General features: G+C 39.7%; 1 protein-coding gene across 2 annotated transcripts in view; it reads left to right on the forward strand.

The window, feature by feature from the left end:
- Window positions 1-20786, forward strand: part of itpr3 (inositol 1,4,5-trisphosphate receptor, type 3) — a 252243-nt gene that overhangs the window by 87425 nt on the left and 144032 nt on the right. For both annotated transcript variants that reach the window (XM_059653417.1, XM_059653416.1), the window contains 5 exons: window positions 5918-6076; window positions 8619-8717; window positions 9669-9752; window positions 15814-15960; window positions 18887-18982. In XM_059653417.1, the coding sequence (XP_059509400.1) occupies window positions 5918-6076; window positions 8619-8717; window positions 9669-9752; window positions 15814-15960; window positions 18887-18982 (585 nt within the window). The remainder of the gene's footprint in view (window positions 1-5917; window positions 6077-8618; window positions 8718-9668; window positions 9753-15813; window positions 15961-18886; window positions 18983-20786) is intronic.

Below are 20786 nucleotides of genomic sequence, written 5' to 3' on the forward strand. Positions count from 1 at the left end.
AGCCAACAATTATGTACTGTTGGACCACGGCTTTCGGGCAAAAAGTGTTGGCTAAGTTTTTTTACAGACAATACAATTACATAAAAGCGTAAATTTATAACACAGAATTAAGACAATGAACATACTTGTCTTTCACAAAATTGAAATCATTCTGGAAATAATAACATATGCAAGTTCTTATAGTTCTTACCAGTATTATTTAGCAGAATTACTTTTGCTGTTTTATGCCTATAGAATTCTATAATTTCCTCTGTGTCATTATGAGGAGGTAGAATAAAATCCTCTAATGTTATACACAATTCTTTTGGGCTTTCAAAGGCAAGATTTTGCCTCCATGTTCTTTAGAGTTCTTTTGTAACTGACAGATACTCATGAAGTTGAACAATCCTATTTGGATGGACATAGAATTGATAGCAATCCCTGGTCGCCCATTGAGTCGATTGTTCTTGACTCCTTAACTCCAAGGCACTGAATAATGCACATTGGAATCCAGACTTGGGTTTTGGTAATTATCATTGGGAATCATATTCACTTATTTGGCATATTTGGTGCTGTTGGTTCAAGATGATGGTGGTGTATAATAGGCAATTTATAGATTGTCCTTGTAAATCGCATTAAAGCTTCACAACTAATTTCCTCAGTTGCCTGATCCTTGTAGCCCACAGATAAAACATGAAATATTGTCAGGTAATTTTCCAGCCTATTTCCAGCAGTTTTTTTTTGAAGGCCTGCCAGTTTGGCTGCTCAATGTCCATGTAAATTCCACTGGGGTCCTATGTAAATCATAAAACAGGGCTTCACTGACTCAGGGTCAAGACACCAATTGGGATTTCAGGTTGAGATATTTGGGGCCACAGCCTCTGAAGTAGGAATGGCAGATTTCTGTCCTCCTGTTCTAGTAAGTCCTTACCGCCAACACCACCCTCCCACCCCCGTAATCTCTTCAGCCTTGAAACTGCTCGACCATGTCCTTAAGCAAACCAGGTACTACAGCCAGATCACCTTTCCTGTCTACTTATCTTCTCCTCTATCCACCTTCCATCCGCCTCCCCCTCTTTCCCTAATTTATTTCAGAACATCCTTCCCCTCCCCCATTTCTGATGAAGGGGCCAGGCCCGAAATGCCAGCCTTCCTGCTGCTATGTTGCAGCTTGGCCTGTAGTGTTCATCTAGCTCTACACCTTGTTATCTGGGATTCTCCAGCATCTGCAGTTCCCACTATCTCAGTCCCTACACATTTTGTAGGACATACAGTGGAATTTTGACATTCCTCTTTACAGCTTCAATCCAGTTGCAACAAAAGAACATCTTCTCATCATGAAAGAAGACTATTTACATTCCCACAAGGCTAGAGGGGTGTCTCAAAGCTTAACAGACCCTCATTATATTTAGGCTGAAAGACCTTCTATGCTGGTCTTTTCTCACTGTACCTTGGCAACAAATGCACCAAGCTTTAATGAGTCCCTAACACGTAGTCTTGGACCCTGGAATATTCTAGTCTGCAACAGTTGGTGGAGATCAACTCTTTGCATTGAAAGACCGGCATGTTTTGGGTAGACCAAAGAGTGTCTGTTACTGAGTTGTTGGTCCTCCAGCTGTAGTTAATATTTGTGCTGCCAAGATGCTGCTTGGCCTGCCGTGTTCACCCAGTTCCACACTTTGTTATCCCGCGAGACACTTGCTGTTTGAATCAGTGTGCGTCTCAGGGAACAGACCATTTTAGCATGGAGTCCTGCATCAAGGAGCTGCAAGGGATAAATGTTGATAAACACCACTGCATCTCTTTCCAGTCCTTCTTTCCATTATAGAACCTGACTTTCATTAAAACTGGCTTCCCAAGTGAAGCTAATGAACATACAAACAGCATTTCTGAAGGTCCGTATTAAGATCATGAATTATTGCAAGCTGGTAAAAAGGGAAAGATTATAAAATGACAGTAAATAAGTAAGAAAGTATAATTCAGCATTATATGGGTCAGAAATATATTTTAAAATTTGTAAGAGCTTTTATATCTATATGAAAAGCAAAGGAGTAACTGAAGTAAAAGTTGGCTCCTGAGAAGCAGAGACAAGAGAAATGAAGAATGGGGAATGAAGAAATGGCAGAGAGATTGAACAAATAATTTGTGTTTGTCATTATAGCAAAAGACGTAAGTTTCATTCTGTAAATGGATAACCACCAAGGATAGGAAAAGTGAGAAGAAGATCAGGAAATCAATATAATAGAGGAAGAGTATTGGAGAGATATAAGGGTCTAAAACTTGATGAAGCCCTTGAACCAATAGCTCAGTTTCTAATTTTTAAAAAGTATTGCTGCAGTGATGTTAGATGCATTAGTTATGATTTTGCAAAATTCTTTAGATCTGGGAATGGTTCCAAAAGTTTGGAAGTTGGTAAATATTACTCGGTTTTTAAAAAGACGAATAAAGGGAACAGGGAACTACAGTCCAGTCAGCCCAACATCAGTTGTTGGGAAAATGCTGGCATCCACTTTTAATGAAATCTTAACAACGCTTAGGAAAACATTGGATATTTACAACAAATGGGTTTTGTTTTGCTTAATGGAAAATCCTGTTTGAAAAATGTATTTTATTTTGAGAATGTAACTATGCTAAGACAGAATAAGGGGAACCAATCATTGTAGTGCAACTGGACTTTCAAAAGGTATGTGAGGAGGTACAGCACAAAATGTTAATAAGTAAGATAAGTGCTTGTAGAGTTGATAAGATATCAGCATAGAGAGAGAATTGATTAACAGACAGGTAGCTGAAAGTGGGCAACAGTTGTCAAGTTGACAGGTAGTGAATAGTGAAGTGCAATAAGAGTTAGTGTTAGGGCCTCTGCTATTGTCATTTGTACATGGATGAAGTGACGGAGAGTAATTTATCTAAGTTTGTTGATGATACAAATTTAGTTGTAAAGGTAAGCTGTGGGGGGATGCAAAGAAGGTGAAAAAGAATATAGACAGGCTCAGTGCAATGAGGTGGCAGATTGTTTATACCGCAGGGAAGTGTGAAATTGTTCACTTTGGTCATAGGATTAGAACAGCAGGATATTTTAAAAAGGTGTGAAGCTTGTAAATGTTGACATTCAAAGAGACTTGGGTGTGCTCATGTAAAACATATGAAAAGTTATCATAAGGTACAGAAAGCAACTAGAAAGGCAAATGGTATGTTGACCTTTATTGCAAAGGAATAGGGGTATGCTCTGAGGTTATACTCACGCCAACTGGTACTTCTGGTTTCGGAAGCCAGTGTTGTGCAAAACTATTAAGAGGAAATATTACTGATAGCACAGACACTGAGAGATTTCCTCCACTGGCACAGCCTCTGGATAAGGTCCCAACTGGTTGGGACAAAGGTGAGGAGAAATTTGTCAACTTAATGCACTGTGAATCGTTGAAATTCTTTGCACCAGAAGATTGTGGAATCTTCATCATTGACTATAGTTATCAGGATAGACAGAGCTTTGTGTCTTAAGGAGTTGAGATATGGAGAATGGGCAGGAAGGTGGAATTGAAACCCAAATCAGTCATGATCCTATTGAATGGCAGAGCAGGCTCACAGGCCTATTGGTGGCTCCCATTTCTTGTATGTTTGGAATGCTGGTGTAAAAGGTAGGAGGTGACTCGATGTTCTTTCAGGCCACTACTGGCTGGTTATGCCAGCTGTATTCACATCACATTGTGATAGACTGACTTGTATTGATAAAAATATTATGACATTGGGAATCAAATGGATACCTGGGGCATATTAAGCGCAGTCTGATTTTATATATCATAGTTTGCCTCATTGATTTAATTTTGAAAGGTTGTCAGTCCTTTTTTGCATCAGGAAGGGAACAAACTGCAGCAATTGTCAAGAGGAAATGAGTATTAAATTTCTAAGCATTAACTTGCAAATTCAAATTTAGCGTGCTTGCTTTCATTGCTCAGTCTTTTGAATATTGGAGTTTGGAAGTCCTATTGAGGTTGTACGGGACATTGTGAGGCCTATTCTGGAGTACTGTGTTCAAGTTCTCATCACCTTGCTATAGGATGGATAGTATTCGGATGGAGAGGGTTCAGAAGATTTCTCAAGATGTTGCCAGGTATGGAGTCTTTGAGTTGTAAAGAAAAGCTGGGATTTTTCTTGCAGGTGCATAGAGGGTTGAGAAGTAACCTTATAGAGGTAAATAAAATCATGGGCAGTATAGATAGGGTTAATAGTAGATGTCTTTTCCCTAGGCTGGCGGACCTCAAGATTAGGGGGCATATTTTTAGGGTGAGAGATTTAAAAAAGAGTAAATTCTTTTATAGGTATGTGGTTCACATGTGGAATGAAGTTCCTGAGGAAGTGGTGAATGCAGTCACATAGAACATAGAACATAGAACAGTACAGCACAGAACAGGCCCTTCAGCCCACGATGTTGTGCCGACCATTGATCCTCATGTATGCACCCTCAAATTTCTGTGACCATATGCATGTCCAGGAGTCTCTTAAATGACCCCAATGACCTTGCTTCCACAACTGCTGCCGGCAACGCATTCCATGCTTTCACCACTCTCTGTGTAAAGAACCCGCCTCTGACATCCCCTCTATACTTTCCTCCAACCAGCTTAAAACTATGACCTCTCGTGCTAGCCATTTCTGCCCTGGGAAATAGCCTCTGGCTATCAACTCTATCTATGCCTCTCATTATCTTGTATACCTCAATTAGGTCCCCTATCCTCCTTCTTTTCTCCAATGAAAAAAGTCCGAGCTCAGCCAACCTCTCTTCATAAGATAAGCCCTCCAGTCCAGGCAGCATCCTGGTAAACCTCCTCTGAACCCTCTCCAAAACATCCACATCTTTCCTATAATAGGGCGACCAGAACTGGACGCAGTATTCCAAGTGAGGTCTAACCAAAGTTTTATAGAGCTGCAACAAGATCTCACGACTCTTAAACTCAATCCCCCTGTTAATGAAAGCCAAAACACCATATGCTTTCTTAACAACCCTGTCCACTTGGGTGGCCATTTTAAGGGATCTATGTATCTGCACACCAAGATCCCTCTGTTCCTCCACACTGCCAAGAATCCTATCCTTAATCCTGTACTCGGCTTTCAAATTCGACCTTCCAAAATGCATCACCTCGCATTTATCCAGGTTGAACTCCATCTGGCACCTCTCAGCCCATCTCTGCATCCTGTCAATGTCCCGCTGCAGCCTACAACAGCCCTCTATACTGTCAACGACACCTCCGACCTTTGTGTCGTCTGCAAACTTGCTGACCCATCCTTCAATCCCCTCATCCAAGTCATTAATAAAAATTACAAACAGTAGAGGCCCAAGGACAGAGCCCTGTGGAATCCCACTCACCACTGACTTCCAGGCAGAATATTTTCCTTCTACTACCACTCGCTGTCTTCTGTTGGCCAGCCAATTCTGTATCCAGGCAGTTAAGTTCCCCTGTATCCCATTCCTCCTGACCTTCTGAATGAGCCTACCATGGGGAACCTTATCAAATGCCTTACTGAAGTCCATTAACGATTTACATCATTTAAAAGATACATAGATTAGTGCATGAATAGGAAGAATTTGGAGAGAAATGGCCAGGAGCAGGCAGGTTGGACTAGTTTAGTAAGGGATTATGTTCAGTATGGGCTGGCCAGACCAAAGGCTGTATTTCAATGCTGTATGACTCGATGACTCTATTAAATAGTGGCCCATAGTAGCACAAAGACATAATTATAAAGCAATTCAGTGTTTGATTGTTGATGAAGTGGCTGAATTTTATTTGATACTCAATGCTGTGCATTCCAGAAGGTAACGTATGCGCCAGTGTATCTATAAAGTGGTCATTATTGGCATTGATAATCAAATGTCTACTAATATTGGAAACTCTTCTAAATAAATATTGTTCTGTTCCCTGAGGTATAATTTGTTTTTCACTTTCAGCTGCTACACATGAAAAGCAACAAATATTTAACTGTGAATAAGAGGTTGCCAGCACTTCTAGAGAAGAATGCCATGAGAGTCACCCTGGACACAACAGGAAATGAAGGCTCCTGGTTATTTATTCAGCCATTTTGGAAGCTAAGGAGTAATGGCGACAATGTAAGAATATACCAATAACAAATAGCAATACTAGCTGTTTGAAGGCAACTAAAATAAACAATAAATGTTTGGTATTCAACATGCTTTAAGGTATCAAAACAAACTGCTAGTCAAGACTATGCTGAAAGTCAAAGGTAGCCTCCAGTTTTTCTCCCAATACCCACTGTATCAGCGGCCCCTTTGTCTGTTAGCACACACAACTTGCTAATGGAGCTCATGGACTGTTTTATCAAAAAATGGAGACCATGTATTCATCTGTCTCTGCTTCTTTTACTTTTTCTGCCCATCAAACTAAACTTACTTAGACCCCTGCTATTATCCTAAACTGCTTTGTCATAATTTGTCTCTAATTTACCACTGCCCTTTCCAAGCTCATTTCCAACTCCCTCAAACTCAATTTCACTATGCTGATGGCCATCTAACATCCCTTACGGGGCACGATTCTAGCTTTCCTGCCTGAAGTCCTGTTCCACTCCTTTTTAAAATGACAGTTTTCATCCTCCCCTCAAAACTCCTCAATCTGCAAACTGTTGCCTCACTACCAACTTCCCCTTACCCTCATATCTATCATGTGCTGTTGTCTTTCCTGTCAATACCTATATTCCCTCAGCCACTGAACTATAGCAGCTATAAGCAAGCTAACAAATCAGGTGTTTGACCTCACTACAGGTCTCCTGCTTCAAGCCCTTTGCTCCATTATCCCGGTCTAGGGAATTAACTTTGCTTAATTCCAGTTTTACCTATCCTATTCTATCCAGAGCATCTCTGACAATGGCTTCCCTTACCATACACCCACTAGTATATCTGGGATTCCCATGAAGATCTATCCTTTGACTTTTTTTCTCTTCCTTAACTACATGGTGCTGCTGTATTATCTGGATACTCTCGCCAGAGCTCACCTGATCTCCTGTTGCTGTGCATTGCTGCACTGTTTGTCAAGCATTCAGAAACAACGCCTTTCCCGAATGAAATAAAATGAGATCAAAGCTATTGTCATGATCATTCACCTTAAATTTCCTGCCCTTACTGCTGATCCTGTTCCCCTTCCCAGATTGTCTATTCACAACCTCAACATTCTGCTTGACTTCATGTTGGCCTTTTTACTTTTGCCTACAGAATGTATATGGGAACATTAGTAGCTGAAAGTTCCTTCCAAGTCACATATCATCTTGACTTGGAACTATCTTGCTGTTCCTTCAATGTTATGCCCTGGAACACCCTTCCTAACAGCACTATGGGTATGCCATGGACTGCAGTGGTTCAAGCTGATTCAGCACCAACTTTCAAAGGCATTTAGGACTGGTAAATGAATGTTGGCCTAGCCAGCAATACCCACAAACATAAAAGAATAAATTGTCAAAAAAACTTACGAACTCTGTAGATTGTAAATACTGCAGATGCTGGATTGAGAGATAACAGTGTGGAGCTGGAGGAACAGGCCAGGCAGCATCAGATAGCTAGGCCAACATTCATCTACCAGACTTAATATGCCCTTGAAAGTTGGTGGTGAACCATTGAAGTCCATGTCATATTGGTATACCTATAGTACTGTTAGGAAGGGCTTTCCACGATCCGAACATTGAAGGAACAGCAAGAGAGTTCCAAGTCAGGATAATGTGTGACTTGGAAGGAACTTTCAGCTACTAATGCTCCCATGTACCTGCTGAAGGTAAAAGTAGAAGGCCTTGTAATGGTGAACTCTGTAACCTTCTCCAGCCCGACAAGAAACTGTCCATTGTTCCCTATCTAACCTCTTGTGTCTCCCTTATTTTCATGCAGCCATTGGTGGTCAAGCATTTCACCACCACACTCTGGAATCCTCGCTTTAAACCTATATTTCTCTCCTCTTTTAAGGCCCACGTTTTAAAGCAAGTTTTCAGTTTTTCCAACTTCGTTGGGCATAGGATCTATTTTTATCTGATAACATTTTTGGATTTTCTGTTGCATTAAATATCACAGGCCATTTGATTCTTTATATTCTTGACAGCTTGGATCACTTAATATTCCAAACTGTCAAAGGACAAGAATGCTAAAAAGAGAGAACATCAGAAAATATGAGAGAATCAAAGACAGGGAGAGAAATGAAAATGTGCAGGGAAAAAGGATAGAGGGACTTCAAGCAAGAAAATTGAAAAGAGGGGCTCAAGAAAAATGAACAAAGTCCTATCCTCTGCCTTGAGTAAAGAGAAAGCTACTTGTGTATGCATAAGTAGCAGCACTTATTCAAACAGCTTCATATGTGAGTGTAATATGAGTATATTTCATGCCATGTTCATAAAAGCAGACAATGACGTGCCACTTTGGAGTAGAGCATGGTTGAATTAATAAATAATTTATTAATCAAGAATGTAATGATTTCAAAACTTATTTTGCATGACAGAAATTGTGTCTTTTTTATTTTCTTTCTTTTACGAGTTATGTTCAGAGATTACATCATGAATTTTCAAAAACTTTATGATGGCAGGTAGGTTTTCAGTGTTGTCATTTTCTTAATCTGATGTGATATTTGTGATAGTGACACAAATATGATGCTGTGTTTCAGGTGGTGGTTGGAGACAAAGTCGTCCTAAATCCAGTGAATGCTGGACAGCCATTACATGCTAGTACTTATGAGCTGCTTGACAACGCAGGCTGTCAGGAGGTAAGAACTCAAAGGAGGAAGGGAAGGTCCGAAGATAAAGGAAAAGTAATGGTTTGCAGCAAAAGATGGAAAGAACAGATAGTGGAGGAGGACCTGAAAATGGCTTAAGGAAATAAAAACAAAGAACAAAGAGGAGCAGGAAAAATAAGTTAAGCATCAAAATGGAGAGAGAGGTCGAGCTGCTGGTTTGTATGGATGTACCATCCCTGTAGTATTTCCTTCTATTCAGTTGGGCGTATGCACAACTGCCTAATGTTTTCATGCTATCGTCACGTAAAAGTTCTCAGACTTCTAAAATTTCCAATTTGGAGGGTTTGAAATCACCAGCTGCCATTGTTTTGCTGTCACAGAATTGCCACATCGGAGACCTCCCACTAAAAAGTAGTACAAAAGCCACATTGACGTGCACAGAAATTAGAAGCTTCATAGGCCATTTTCAATGGTGTGCCATGCTATGCTTCTACCAAGTAGGTTTTCGACAGTGCAAGTTTGACTTCAATGGCAAGCTGGTGACATGTATATAGAATTGGGATATTTTGGCTACAAGTCAGAGGTCAGATTATGCAGGTGGTATTTGGAAGAATGGATGATTTCTTTGGCCAGTGGTCAGGAATTGAATTTTACATGAGATCAGATATTACGTGAGCATGTAGGCTAATTTGTTATTTAAGAAAGAAAACTTTGAAGAGACAATGTTTTTAAAATTCTAATAAACAAAATGATAATAGATAACTTTTTTTATACAAACATAAAATGTGTTTGGGAGTGGAGGTAAGTTGTACTCCACTTCTTTTGATGCACAATGAAATTACATGCAAGTTTCTGACATGAATATCACATAAATAATGCAGAATGATTTGTAGTGGTTGGTGGTCAATGGGTCTTTTATAGCAAGAAGGTAATTATTTTCTTTCAATGATATTTCATTAATTTTTATATTTTTAACTGTAGGTAAACTCTGTGAACTGCAACACGAGCTGGAAGATAAACCTTTATATGAAGTACAGTGATGATATGGACGATGTTTTAAAAGGGGTATGAGCTATGGTAACTTTGTTGGGAAAACTTATTTCTGCAGGATAATTGTCATAATACGCAACTTATTAGTATAACAATTCTGATCACTCAAATTCAATAGACAAAGTAGTTGACCTACATTCCTTTCTCATTAACATTTCTTCTAATCTTTATTCAAAGAATATGAGACAGAAACCCCTTCCAATGGCATTGTGGGTGCAACTACACCAAATCAACTGCAGTTGTTCATGAATATGGCCAACCACCATATTATCAGGGCAACTGTTAATAGGAAATGAATGATGGCCCATTCAGCAATGTCCACATCCCATGGGGAAAGAGCAGTTATAATATTAGATTTTCATTGATAAAGGGAAGAACCAGCAAAAGCACACTGGACAATGACCCCCTCCTGCTACATTTGAATAATATCCCTGTAGTTCACTTACTGAAGTTCTATCCCCAGCAGTTAGATTGATTCCTAGGAGTCTTTTACAAGATTTTGATGTGCAATTTGTTTATCCGAGCATTGTCATTGTTATTATCACTGGCACTGGAGCCCAGAAAACTAAGCTATGTTTATTCACTCAACCTGTAAATCACCAACATGAAAAACAATGTCAGAAAATGTACTTTAACAAAGAAATAACCCTTGGAGCATGAAAATAATAACAGCCCATGTGGAAAATATTCATAAGGCATAATGCTGTGATGCCCGAGCTCACATCCATTGCTCTTGTGTGGTGTAAACTGTAGAAATAGGAGAGGAGGTGTTGGGGGAGTTGGGGGATAAAGTGTTTTTTGTTGGTGGTGATGGTGAGTCGAAAAACTGTGATTGTTCACGTCAGTTTGTTGGGCACTGAACTTAGTGCTTCAATGTGGCATCTACAGAGAGATTACACACTTGTGGGGTGAATTGTGGCAAGTGCCATAATGGTGAAAACATTAGTACTCAAGCAGTGCACGGGTATGGAATGCTGGGCAGATAGATTAAAGCATTGAACAGGGTGATTTCAGAGCAATGATATTGTTTTGGAGCTTTACCATTCAGCTAATGTCCTCTAATAACCTCAGACGGCTGAACATGTGGTCATCAGTAGGCAAGTCCTGACCACTGCCAAATATATGTGAAGACATCATTGGCTAACTATATAATAAAATGTGAGGCTGGATGAACACAGCAGGCCAAGCAGCATCTCAGGAGCACAAAAGCTGACGTTTCGGGCCTAGACCCTTCATCAGAGACTCTGATGAAGGGTCTAGGCCCGAAACGTCAGCTTTTGTGCTCCTGAGATGCTGCTTGGCCTGCTGTGTTCATCCAGCCTCACATTTTATTATCTTGGAATCTCCAGCATCTGCAGTTCCCATTATCATTGGCTAACTATAGTTTAGTTGTTAAATGCTTTCTTTGACTTGTTGCTTTCACTGTGTTTGTTGCCTTCTTTGGTTGGTTTGAAATTGCGGGCGTCTATAGTGAATGGTGTGGCAAGTGTTAAAGGAGTTTTTGCTTCTGTACAAGTTGGATGTTCCAAGACATGGATCTGATTTACAGAATGGCTTGAGGAATGACCAGTAGTTGCGCAATACTATATAAACTGCTTTTTTAGAAAAAGGAGAAGGCAGATTTTTGGCAGGATGCCATATTTGTCAATGTTTTGAGGAAGCAATTCTTTTACCTGCTTCTCAGGGAAGAACAGAGTGCAAAATGTCTGTGTTTCAATAAGGATGTTCTCACTGAAATCTGCAGCCTACAGATAAGGAACATGTTGCCAGTGGAAAATGTCAATGGCACCAAACTTGTGTGCATCTGGCTTCTGGAAAGATTTGGGGCATCCCACAATTTATCGTGCACTCCTGTCTCCCAGTCCTGTACGAATCCCTTCGCTAAGTCAGCGCTGGGCTCACTAAACTCCTTGATATTAACCATAGACTTTCTGACAGGCTTCTCAATGTACCAGGCAATGTAGCATTGTTGCGCATATCCATCAGCCTTCTGCAGGTTGCCTCATTGTAGTCCTCATCTGATTTCTCAACGGAAGAATTTGTGTGTGACTTCACACTCTGGTGAGCAGTGATGGCAGGTCTCTCTTGTCTGGTCCTTCTGTCTCGCTGCTATCTCCTAAATTGAAGGAGGGGCTGGGGTAGTGAAAGTTAGAGCAGCTGCTTTAATTACAGGATTGTGTGGGGTGAAAGGGAGATGGAATGTGAGGAAAATTAGGTACAAGGGCATAAGCAACTTTGATCTTTCAGCTCTGCTACTGGCATGGCCTCAAGAATAGGTATATCAGTAATGGGTAGCACTGTTCCCTGGTGGTTAGGACATGCAAATGTTTTCCATTTCCTCCTGGCTGCCAATTGATTTGAGCTGATGAGGCTTCATTGGAAGCTCCACTGATGATGTCACCTAGCATGATGACAAAACGTCTGAACGAGAACAAGCCAGCTCAGTGAGCAAGTCAATGGCCTCACCCACAACCCTTTGCCAGATCATTGCCAAAACTTTGAGCAGTGCTAAGCGTATGAGGGTGAGGTGATGCAAATGAATGTTAGGCAACAAGTCCTGATTGATAGGAGTTGTTAGGTATGTGAAGAAAGTTTGGTAGATTGAATGGTTTAGGCCACGTGTGCAGTCAATAAGTTATGGTTTTCAAAGGTAGATTCACTGACTTTGCTTGTGTAACTGAGATAATTGAACTTCTTGCAGAATTCTAGCTTGTGGAGCTAATCATTCTCAATGCTCGCACCTTGTTAATAGATAAAAACAATTAGTGCATTTACTGCTAGCTAGATGCTGAAATCACTGAAGTGAACTGGTAGCACAGAGTTGATTTTTTGCCCATGATTGCAACCAACAAGCAAAGGTTAAACATGCATCTTATAGGGCTATTGAATTTAGCTTTGGGTCAGGGTGGGTGAGCTTTCAATAAACTTTAAATGGAGAAATGATGGGAATGGGAGTATTAATAAAGAGCTACAGGAACAACATGACCCTGTTAGTTTTTGGGTTGGTCAGATTTACCAATGCCATTTACACTTAATTCATATGATTAGAATTTTGTTTACCCTGTACTTGTTCACTTGGGATATCTTTGGGAGTGATATTACTTATTGTTCACTCAGTGCAGTTTGTTTTCGCATCCATTGACACACAATTAGACACACTTGTACATGGTAGCTTGACAAAATAAGGGTGTGGAGAAACACCTCACCAAAAATACTTCCTGCTTGCTCAGTTACGTTTACATTTGAAGGCTGCCACCAATCCTCCTGCCTGATGGCTGCTTAGGTCTGTTTGATGAGATTATTTGCACTGAATGTAACAAACCAGATAATGTAGGTTCCAACCACTCTTCAAACAAGGTGGAACATGCCATTAATATTTGGGAGCACTGTCAGCTGGCCAACTTCTGTTTTACAGGAGGGAACTACATGACATTATAAACAGAGAGAAGAATATAAGAATTGGGAGCAGAATGAGTGTGGTATATGGTTGATCTGATTGTGGCTTCAACTCCATGTTTCCATCTGCCCATTAAATATATTGATATAGAATGGCACTTGTACCCTATGCACAACATACAGTAATCCATTAGGTTAATCTCTTGGTGATCTAATCATTTGGTCATATTAATATAGCATGCTGAGTCATTTTTGAACGTGAATGACTTTTAATGTTCATATATGAATGTCTTTACTGTGCATAGATGATGTGGAGCACTTTGGAAATATTTGTAATAATAATCTCAGCAATGATTGAGGTGGGAAGGTGATGTGGAAATCGGGATGTAAGAGATTCCTCATCATTCCTGGAGATGACACCAAATTTAGTGGCAGGGCATGCTGAATTTTTCTCCTCCATTTGGGACCATAGCCAGTTTTGTGCTTGATAGCGATTGGGTGGGAATACCTGCACTTTAGGTCACAAGGTTAGACATCAGAATGGGAGTTGACATGAGGAGGAAGGCAGCCAGGAGAGATTGGATTAAAGGTGGGTGTTCATTCTCAGGTGTTCATGTGGTTTATAGGTTTATGCGTTCGCTTGAGGACTCAGAGGAAGGCAGTCCTGCGTTTCTTCGTTGTCAAGCATCATTCAGAAAACACCAAGTCATTTCATTTACTCATTCGCTTCCCCTTTCAGCTGCAGGGTCTCCTACACCCCAGGAAACTCAGCTGGCTAGAGTAGAATTTAAAATAATGATACAGCACGAGTTATACAGCTCCATTAAATTACTTGAATTGGTGAATACTCTGCTCTCAAGTTTGTCATCTAAAACCAGTCTCCAGTGAAATTAGAAGTTAATGTGTTAGACAAGACTTGTCATCAAGTATTTGATCTTTTTATTTTTTAATCTCCTTCCATGGGAAAGCAATTATGTTCCTCCTGGCTCCACATTAAGGCATGTTTTAAAAAAAGTTAATTTGCAGATCTTCAGCATTCCCTTGAGGTGATTGTCAAGCCACTGTAAAACTGGTTGGAGCTTGCTATCTTTTGACTTGTTAAAACAGATAAAACAAATAGGCTCTAAAAGTGGTGCAGGGACATCTTAAAAACTAAAATAAGATCTGCAGTCATTGCCTTAATAAGTAGCTTGTAATGAATTTTGTTGTAGCCGAAATGCGCGAGTAAATTGAGCACATTAGTTCGCTCTTTTGCATTCCTTTTTTGCCTGTGTTTCCAATGTCATTTGCAAAAATGTTAGAAGCTGATGAGAAACAAAATAAAATTCAGTCTTTGTTAGTATAAGCTGTGTAGTCATCACAGAACTGTAACCTGTTATATTGGTAAGTGCTATTTATAGAACTCCGCACCAGTGTGCAAAACCCTTTATTGTCCACTCTTCCTGTCAATAAGCCAAGTATATAAATAGGACAATGATTCAAATAATTGAAACTTTGAATTGCTGGTTTTTTAGGTGAGTTATCTCATCTCTAGCGTCCAATCTTTAGCATTTATCTGTTGCAAACTTAGTAGCCCGTCTGTGTTTTATGATCAGGCTTTTTAGATTTTGGTGACACCTAACACGATAGCTATGATTAGCACATCACTGGTTTTTCAGTTGGAAAACATATCATTTAGTCACAAAGATCCAGATTTTCCTGGAGTGAACATCTTCTAAAGTGCTGATCATTGAACTGACAAAAGCCTGGTTTAAAGTCTTTAAAAAAAAACACCCATAAATTTGCTTGAAACAACAGCTAATAATAGTACAAAGAGAACAATTGGGAATTTAGAATTTGACTGATTTGATGTATTGTTGTCACAGCTACAGTGAAAAGTTTTCTGAGCAGTTCAGGCAGATCAGAATATAGAAGACATACAGATCATTGGGCGCTTAGACAGAGCAAGGCTAACAAGGTTAGGCTGCATAAGAGTGCATAAAAGCAAGATCAACATTAGACTTGAAACTGGGGAGATCCATTCAGTGGTCCATTAACAGCAGGGAAGAAGCTGTTCTTCAACCAATTGGTATATGTACTTAAGCTTCTGTATCTACTGCCTGATGAATTTTGGGTGAACAGTTGGAACAAGTGTTTCTCTAGTCCAAAAGGAATAACAAAGTGAAATACATAAATTAGAGGGAGTGATTTTACTGTCAAGTTGGGTAAGGAAAATAAAGAGAAAAGAAGGACAGACTGTTTTGAAAAAGTGAGAAATAAAGACAGAAAAGAAAAATAAGTTAAAAAACATGAACTTTTTAACTCCTTAAAAAATTTTACAGTCTTAAGAAATGAAAGTTTTCACTTATAATGACTCTCTTTCTGGGTCAGTGAGGTTAACTGGCAGTGATTAATAATATTTACTTTGTCAACTGTGGTAATCACTGATTTAGTTGCAAGTCTTGGATAATCAGAGTAATTCACATTTCATGGAGTATGTCTTTCTTAGCACAATTTATGCTACAGATTTTTGAATTAATGAAGTTATATGTCATTAGATGGCATACATTTTCCATAAATAATGCTGGCACAAAGTGTTCTATCTTTCTTTAGTGGAGAAGACAGCGTTGACAGGAAAGAATCGTCATATCCTGGAGCTTTCTTCGCTTACACATGAATTCTTTGTTCTCCTCCCTTGCAGGGTGATGTTGTAAGGCTATTTCATGCAGAACAGGAGAAGTTTCTGACATGTGATGAATACAAATCAAAGCTGCATGTATTTCTACGCACAACACTGAGACAATCTGCCACCTCTGCAACAAGCTCCAATGCACTCTGGGAGGTTGAGGTAATGTTCATAGTAGGGAAAATGTTCCTTGGTGTGTTACATATATTCCACAAATTCATGTGCACATTAATGTTTCGGCAACCATTGGGATGAAAATGTATGGCCATACCGGCATTGAATTAATTTAAAATGAAACTCCATAAAATACAGTCACTAAGATTGAATACTTTTTGGCAAGCCTACATGAAATAGTGCATTTAGAAAACCAAATACTTGGAGCCATTCCTGCCCTAAACATGTCCTGACTGATTTATAACGAGCTGCAATCCACTTTCAGTGACATGAAATATTTGTGGTGAAAAGTCAAATGGAGGATTTACTCCAAATAGATTGCCATACCTTCCAGTAACATTTTTCAGTGACAACCGTATTCGTGGGCATTGACGATAACTGAATGAGAAGACATTCTTTCTACACTCGCAACAAGTTAACGCAGCTATTTTGTAATAATTTAAGCATGGGGATGAAATGTAAGGATGTATTAGACATAAAGAATTAGTCAGAAACTGAAACAAAGAGACCTTTTGTTCAGTAAAACTATGACAGACATGTTGTGATGTCTCATTATCGGTCAAAGAATTAGGTTCTACTGGAGTTTGTTGAGGTAACAAGAGAGAGCATTACAACAATTAGCAGTTCAACAGACAAAAGATTTCTGAGGAATTGCTTGTGTTTTGAGATCGATCCTCCCATTAAATTGGAACAGTTCTCAGTTTTCCCCTGGATCATTCTTCTCTCCCAGATGGAGAACAATAGTTAACTCTTACTAATCTATTCCCTGTTCTTATTGTGCAGATCATTCTAACAAATGAGCATGGGTGGACTATGTATTAATTTTTTGATATGTGATTTCTGTTGTTAATATAGGTGCTGGAGTATGGTGCTGTACACACTTTTCAGTGTATTTTTTGTAAAAACACAAGTGAAAATAATTTCTATTCTAAATGTGAAATTAGAGCAATTTCGTTCAACCTTTTTGACAGGTGGCCATGGTTCAATTTTTCACTCAGTCAGGGATTGGTAGAGAAATTTCTGAAAGAGGAGGTTTGGGAAAACAATAAATTTGAGTTTCAGAGGAAGAAGAAGTCCAATTTATAAGTTGTTCATATAAAGACAAAATTGGCCACAAAAATGTGCCAAGCAGGAGAGCTAACTATTTATTTTACATTTTGGTTAAGAAGAAGAGATGGACAGACTAGACCCTACATCCTGGTCATCAGGGAAGGGGAGGGGAATCAGGTTGAGATATGGATTTCAGTAACCTGACACTTTCACCTCTGGCAGGGCATTCTCTGAGTTGGCCTCTGTGGAATTCATTTAAACTGGGAATAGGAAGCAAGTTGCTTTTCATGCCTTTTTTTTCTCTTTTCCCAGCCTGCTCCATGAATAATTTCAGGGAGGGTGGCAAGAGAGGGAGGGAGTGTGGCTTGACCTCTGGGCTCAGGCACACACTCTCTTACATTCCCTTAATCTCTTTTCCTTCATCATGCACTCTTTCCCTCCCTAAAACACGTTATCACCCGATCCTCACTCTGTCCATGTCTCATCCTGCTTCAATTTCTACAAACACTTTTCCCCATCTCTCTCTCTGCCTCTCTCCCTTCCCCATTATTCCTTCCTCACCCCTCTCTCACACCATTTCCCTTTGCATCCCTCACAGTGCCTTGGGCTTGGAAGCCCATTCTGCCAGCTCGACGATGAACCTCAGGTGACTGTGTACCTGTCTGGGAATGGCAAGGCCTTGCCTTCTGCCCATCAGTCACTAATATAGAACCTCATTCCCCACAACTGTTGACAGCTTGAAGCTTCTTTTCAGGCAAATGTCCCATCCTTTGCAATATCTCTGACCACTCCCACCCAAGAAGACACTCCACCGCTGCTGTTTACAATGTGAAGGCCTCAACCTGAATAAAGTAGTTCTGTTTACACTGCACTCTGCTTTTCCAATCAGAGATATGCCTCCTGTATTTGCTGCTGATAATGAGCCAAATGCACGAGAAAACCTGTACCTGATTGGAAGACCATCTTCTTCCACGACTAGCTATTTTGCTTCCTGTATTTGAATACCAGTTGGTGGACCATTAGGACTCTTTTTTGGCAGGCTGCATTTTGGCCTGAGAGCTCCCTGTTGACAAAGTTGCTTTCAGGTTGTATCACAAAGTTGTTAGGGCCCAGATGGAAGCTGTTCGACCCACAGTGGCTATGCTGGCCCTCTGAATGAATGTTTGACCTAGTGCCTAGTGCTATTCTCATCTTTTCTCTACAAATATGAATATTGTATGTATTCAAGTAATCATCAAATGACCTCTTGAATGCCTCAATTGTAGCTGATTATACCTCAAGGTGGTGTGTCCCAGATCCTAACTATTTGCTGTGTGTAAAGTTCATAGTTTACTTCTTTTGCGATCGAAACTTACATCTGTGCCCTCACGCCCTCCATCCTTTTCCAAGAGGGAACAGACTCTCCCGATCTGCTGTGTCCAGCCCCCTTATGATTTTGAAAACTTATACCAGATCTCCTTGTATGCTCCCCATCTCCGAGGAAAACAACCCACAAAATCTCCAATTTCCCTTCATAACAGAAAGCTCTTGTCACTGAAACCCTCCTCATAAACAGAGTACAGATAGAAGTTTATTTTTGGTGGTAGTGAGAAATGTTGTGTCAGCTAATGAGCAACACATTTTATTGCATTGACTACATTAGAACTGAATACTGCGTGTTATGTATGACTGATACAAGCTGTATAACTGCTTGTCCCAGTGCCCAGGTTGAATTTCTAGATTATTGGAACGTTTGTCATCATCCTTGGCCAATAAATCCATGACTAGTCACTTGCTTCCTTCTGTAGGTTATATGTAATTTATAATATATTTACCATTTTCCTTTACTTTATAATAATGACTTGCATCTCTCTTCCTCCTGTAGGTTGTTCACCATGATCCCTGTAGAGGAGGTGCTGGCCATTGGAATAGCCTGTACAGATTCAAACATTTAGCTACAGGCCATTACTTGGCTGCTGAGGTGTGCTTATCATTTTGTTTAAGGACTAAATGCTATATTGGAGAGGAAATAAAAAGTACTTTCAATAAACCTCAGATGAAATAAAAACTAAAATTTGCAAGTCGAGAATCTCAAGCAATCTCTTGGCGTTCCCTGGACAATTAAAGAACAGAATGGATGGCTAAAATGATGGATGTGTTTCCTGTCAGCTGGCATTATTGTGATTGAAAATGGGAATGCTTACAATTTGACCCATTGATCCCAGTGTAATGAAAACGTTATAAAGCGTAGTGACTCCTGGGTATTATAACTGGAGGTAAAGGTGTTTGATGGGTGTCCAAAATTATGAAAGATGTCAATATTCCAAAGAAGTAAATTGTAAACTGTTATGTTGCTAACAGATGGAAATCTCAATGTATCGCATCTTTGTTTTTGAACTGTTAGCTACTTATTTCTCTAAAAGGGGTGACATGACACTTGTAAAATGATTTTTGGGGCGATAGCTGATGTTGCCAATAGTGCCCCCTCTTTGCAGCTTGTTATTTTTCATAGCAGCAAGGCCAATAAATGAAAAACATACAAAGTACATAGATCATCTTTTGAAGATAAATAGATGACTTGCACTAATGCGCAACTACAAGGACACAGACTCCTCTGCAGAGGGAAGCTTCTGCCATGGATTGGAAATGTTTTGCTAATGACATAGGAGGTTGGTAGCAGGATGCAGCTTTGTTCACTTTAATAGATTTGCTGTGTTCAGAATTGTGGGAACAGGATTATTGAAATGATTAGGGTGGATAATCCATTGCTATCAAGTTATTCTTCCCATTATAAGTTCTGATAAGGCCACTGAGTAAAATTTGAAAAATGTCTTTGACTCTGCTCTGTTCAAACATAGTAAATGTCTCTGGATCGGAGATCTTTGTTGATTCAAAGATATGAACTTTTCCTATGGCCGCAGCAGAGATCGAAGTCACGTGATGGTGAGAAGCTAGCCAGCATGCTAAATGCTATTGTGTCTCTAAAAATCTCTAGTTCATAAGAAAAAAAGTACAAAATGGTATGCACTAATGTTTGCTGATACAAATTACCCAAGTTATCCAACATATATGGCCATAAAAGAAAATTATCATTTGTTATCAACATTGTCTGTCAACGCTAGTCAGTTTCACTTTTGTCAGTCTCTGTGCACATCTTGTATATCTAATCTTTAAATTGTGCAGGTTTCCGGTTGATATGCCTACATGATGCTATTTGCTCATTCTTTTGAATTTGCTTACTTCTGGGGTGATATTTCTTTTCTGGAGAAGGTCATTTCAATGGTGAGTGCTGTTGTCATAGTGATTGTTATTGCTGATCCATTTGAATTTCTGAGGATTAATGGACCTCCTGGGACTGTTGGCCATTCTGTACTCTGTGCCAGTGGTGAAATCACATCACCTGACCAGCTGCTTGCATTGACAGTTTGTCTTGTTATACTCTTGTTTGCTATTGCAGTGATACATCTGGTAGTTTAAGTTCACTGTCTGTTTTAAGGCTCCAACCGTTCAATATAGATTCATAGTTGTCACATGCACTGACTTCTGTTGAGAGCATTGAACTTCTGAACTCAGATAGCTGTCTAATATTAAGCTCTGGCAATGACTTGGCAGTTTAATCAAAGAGAAATCTGACTGTCATTTCCCAATGATGTTGTTGTACATTTAATTGCTACTTCTGGCATCAGTAGGTTATGCATTACTAAGTTTTGTTTGGGTGCCACATTATATTAATCCTTGGACTGGTCTACTTTTCATGCCTTCTTTGGGTATATTTCTTCTCTGGG

Source organism: Stegostoma tigrinum, chromosome 21 (assembly GCF_030684315.1).
Source record: "Stegostoma tigrinum isolate sSteTig4 chromosome 21, sSteTig4.hap1, whole genome shotgun sequence".
Taxonomy (NCBI): domain Eukaryota; kingdom Metazoa; phylum Chordata; class Chondrichthyes; order Orectolobiformes; family Stegostomatidae; genus Stegostoma; species Stegostoma tigrinum.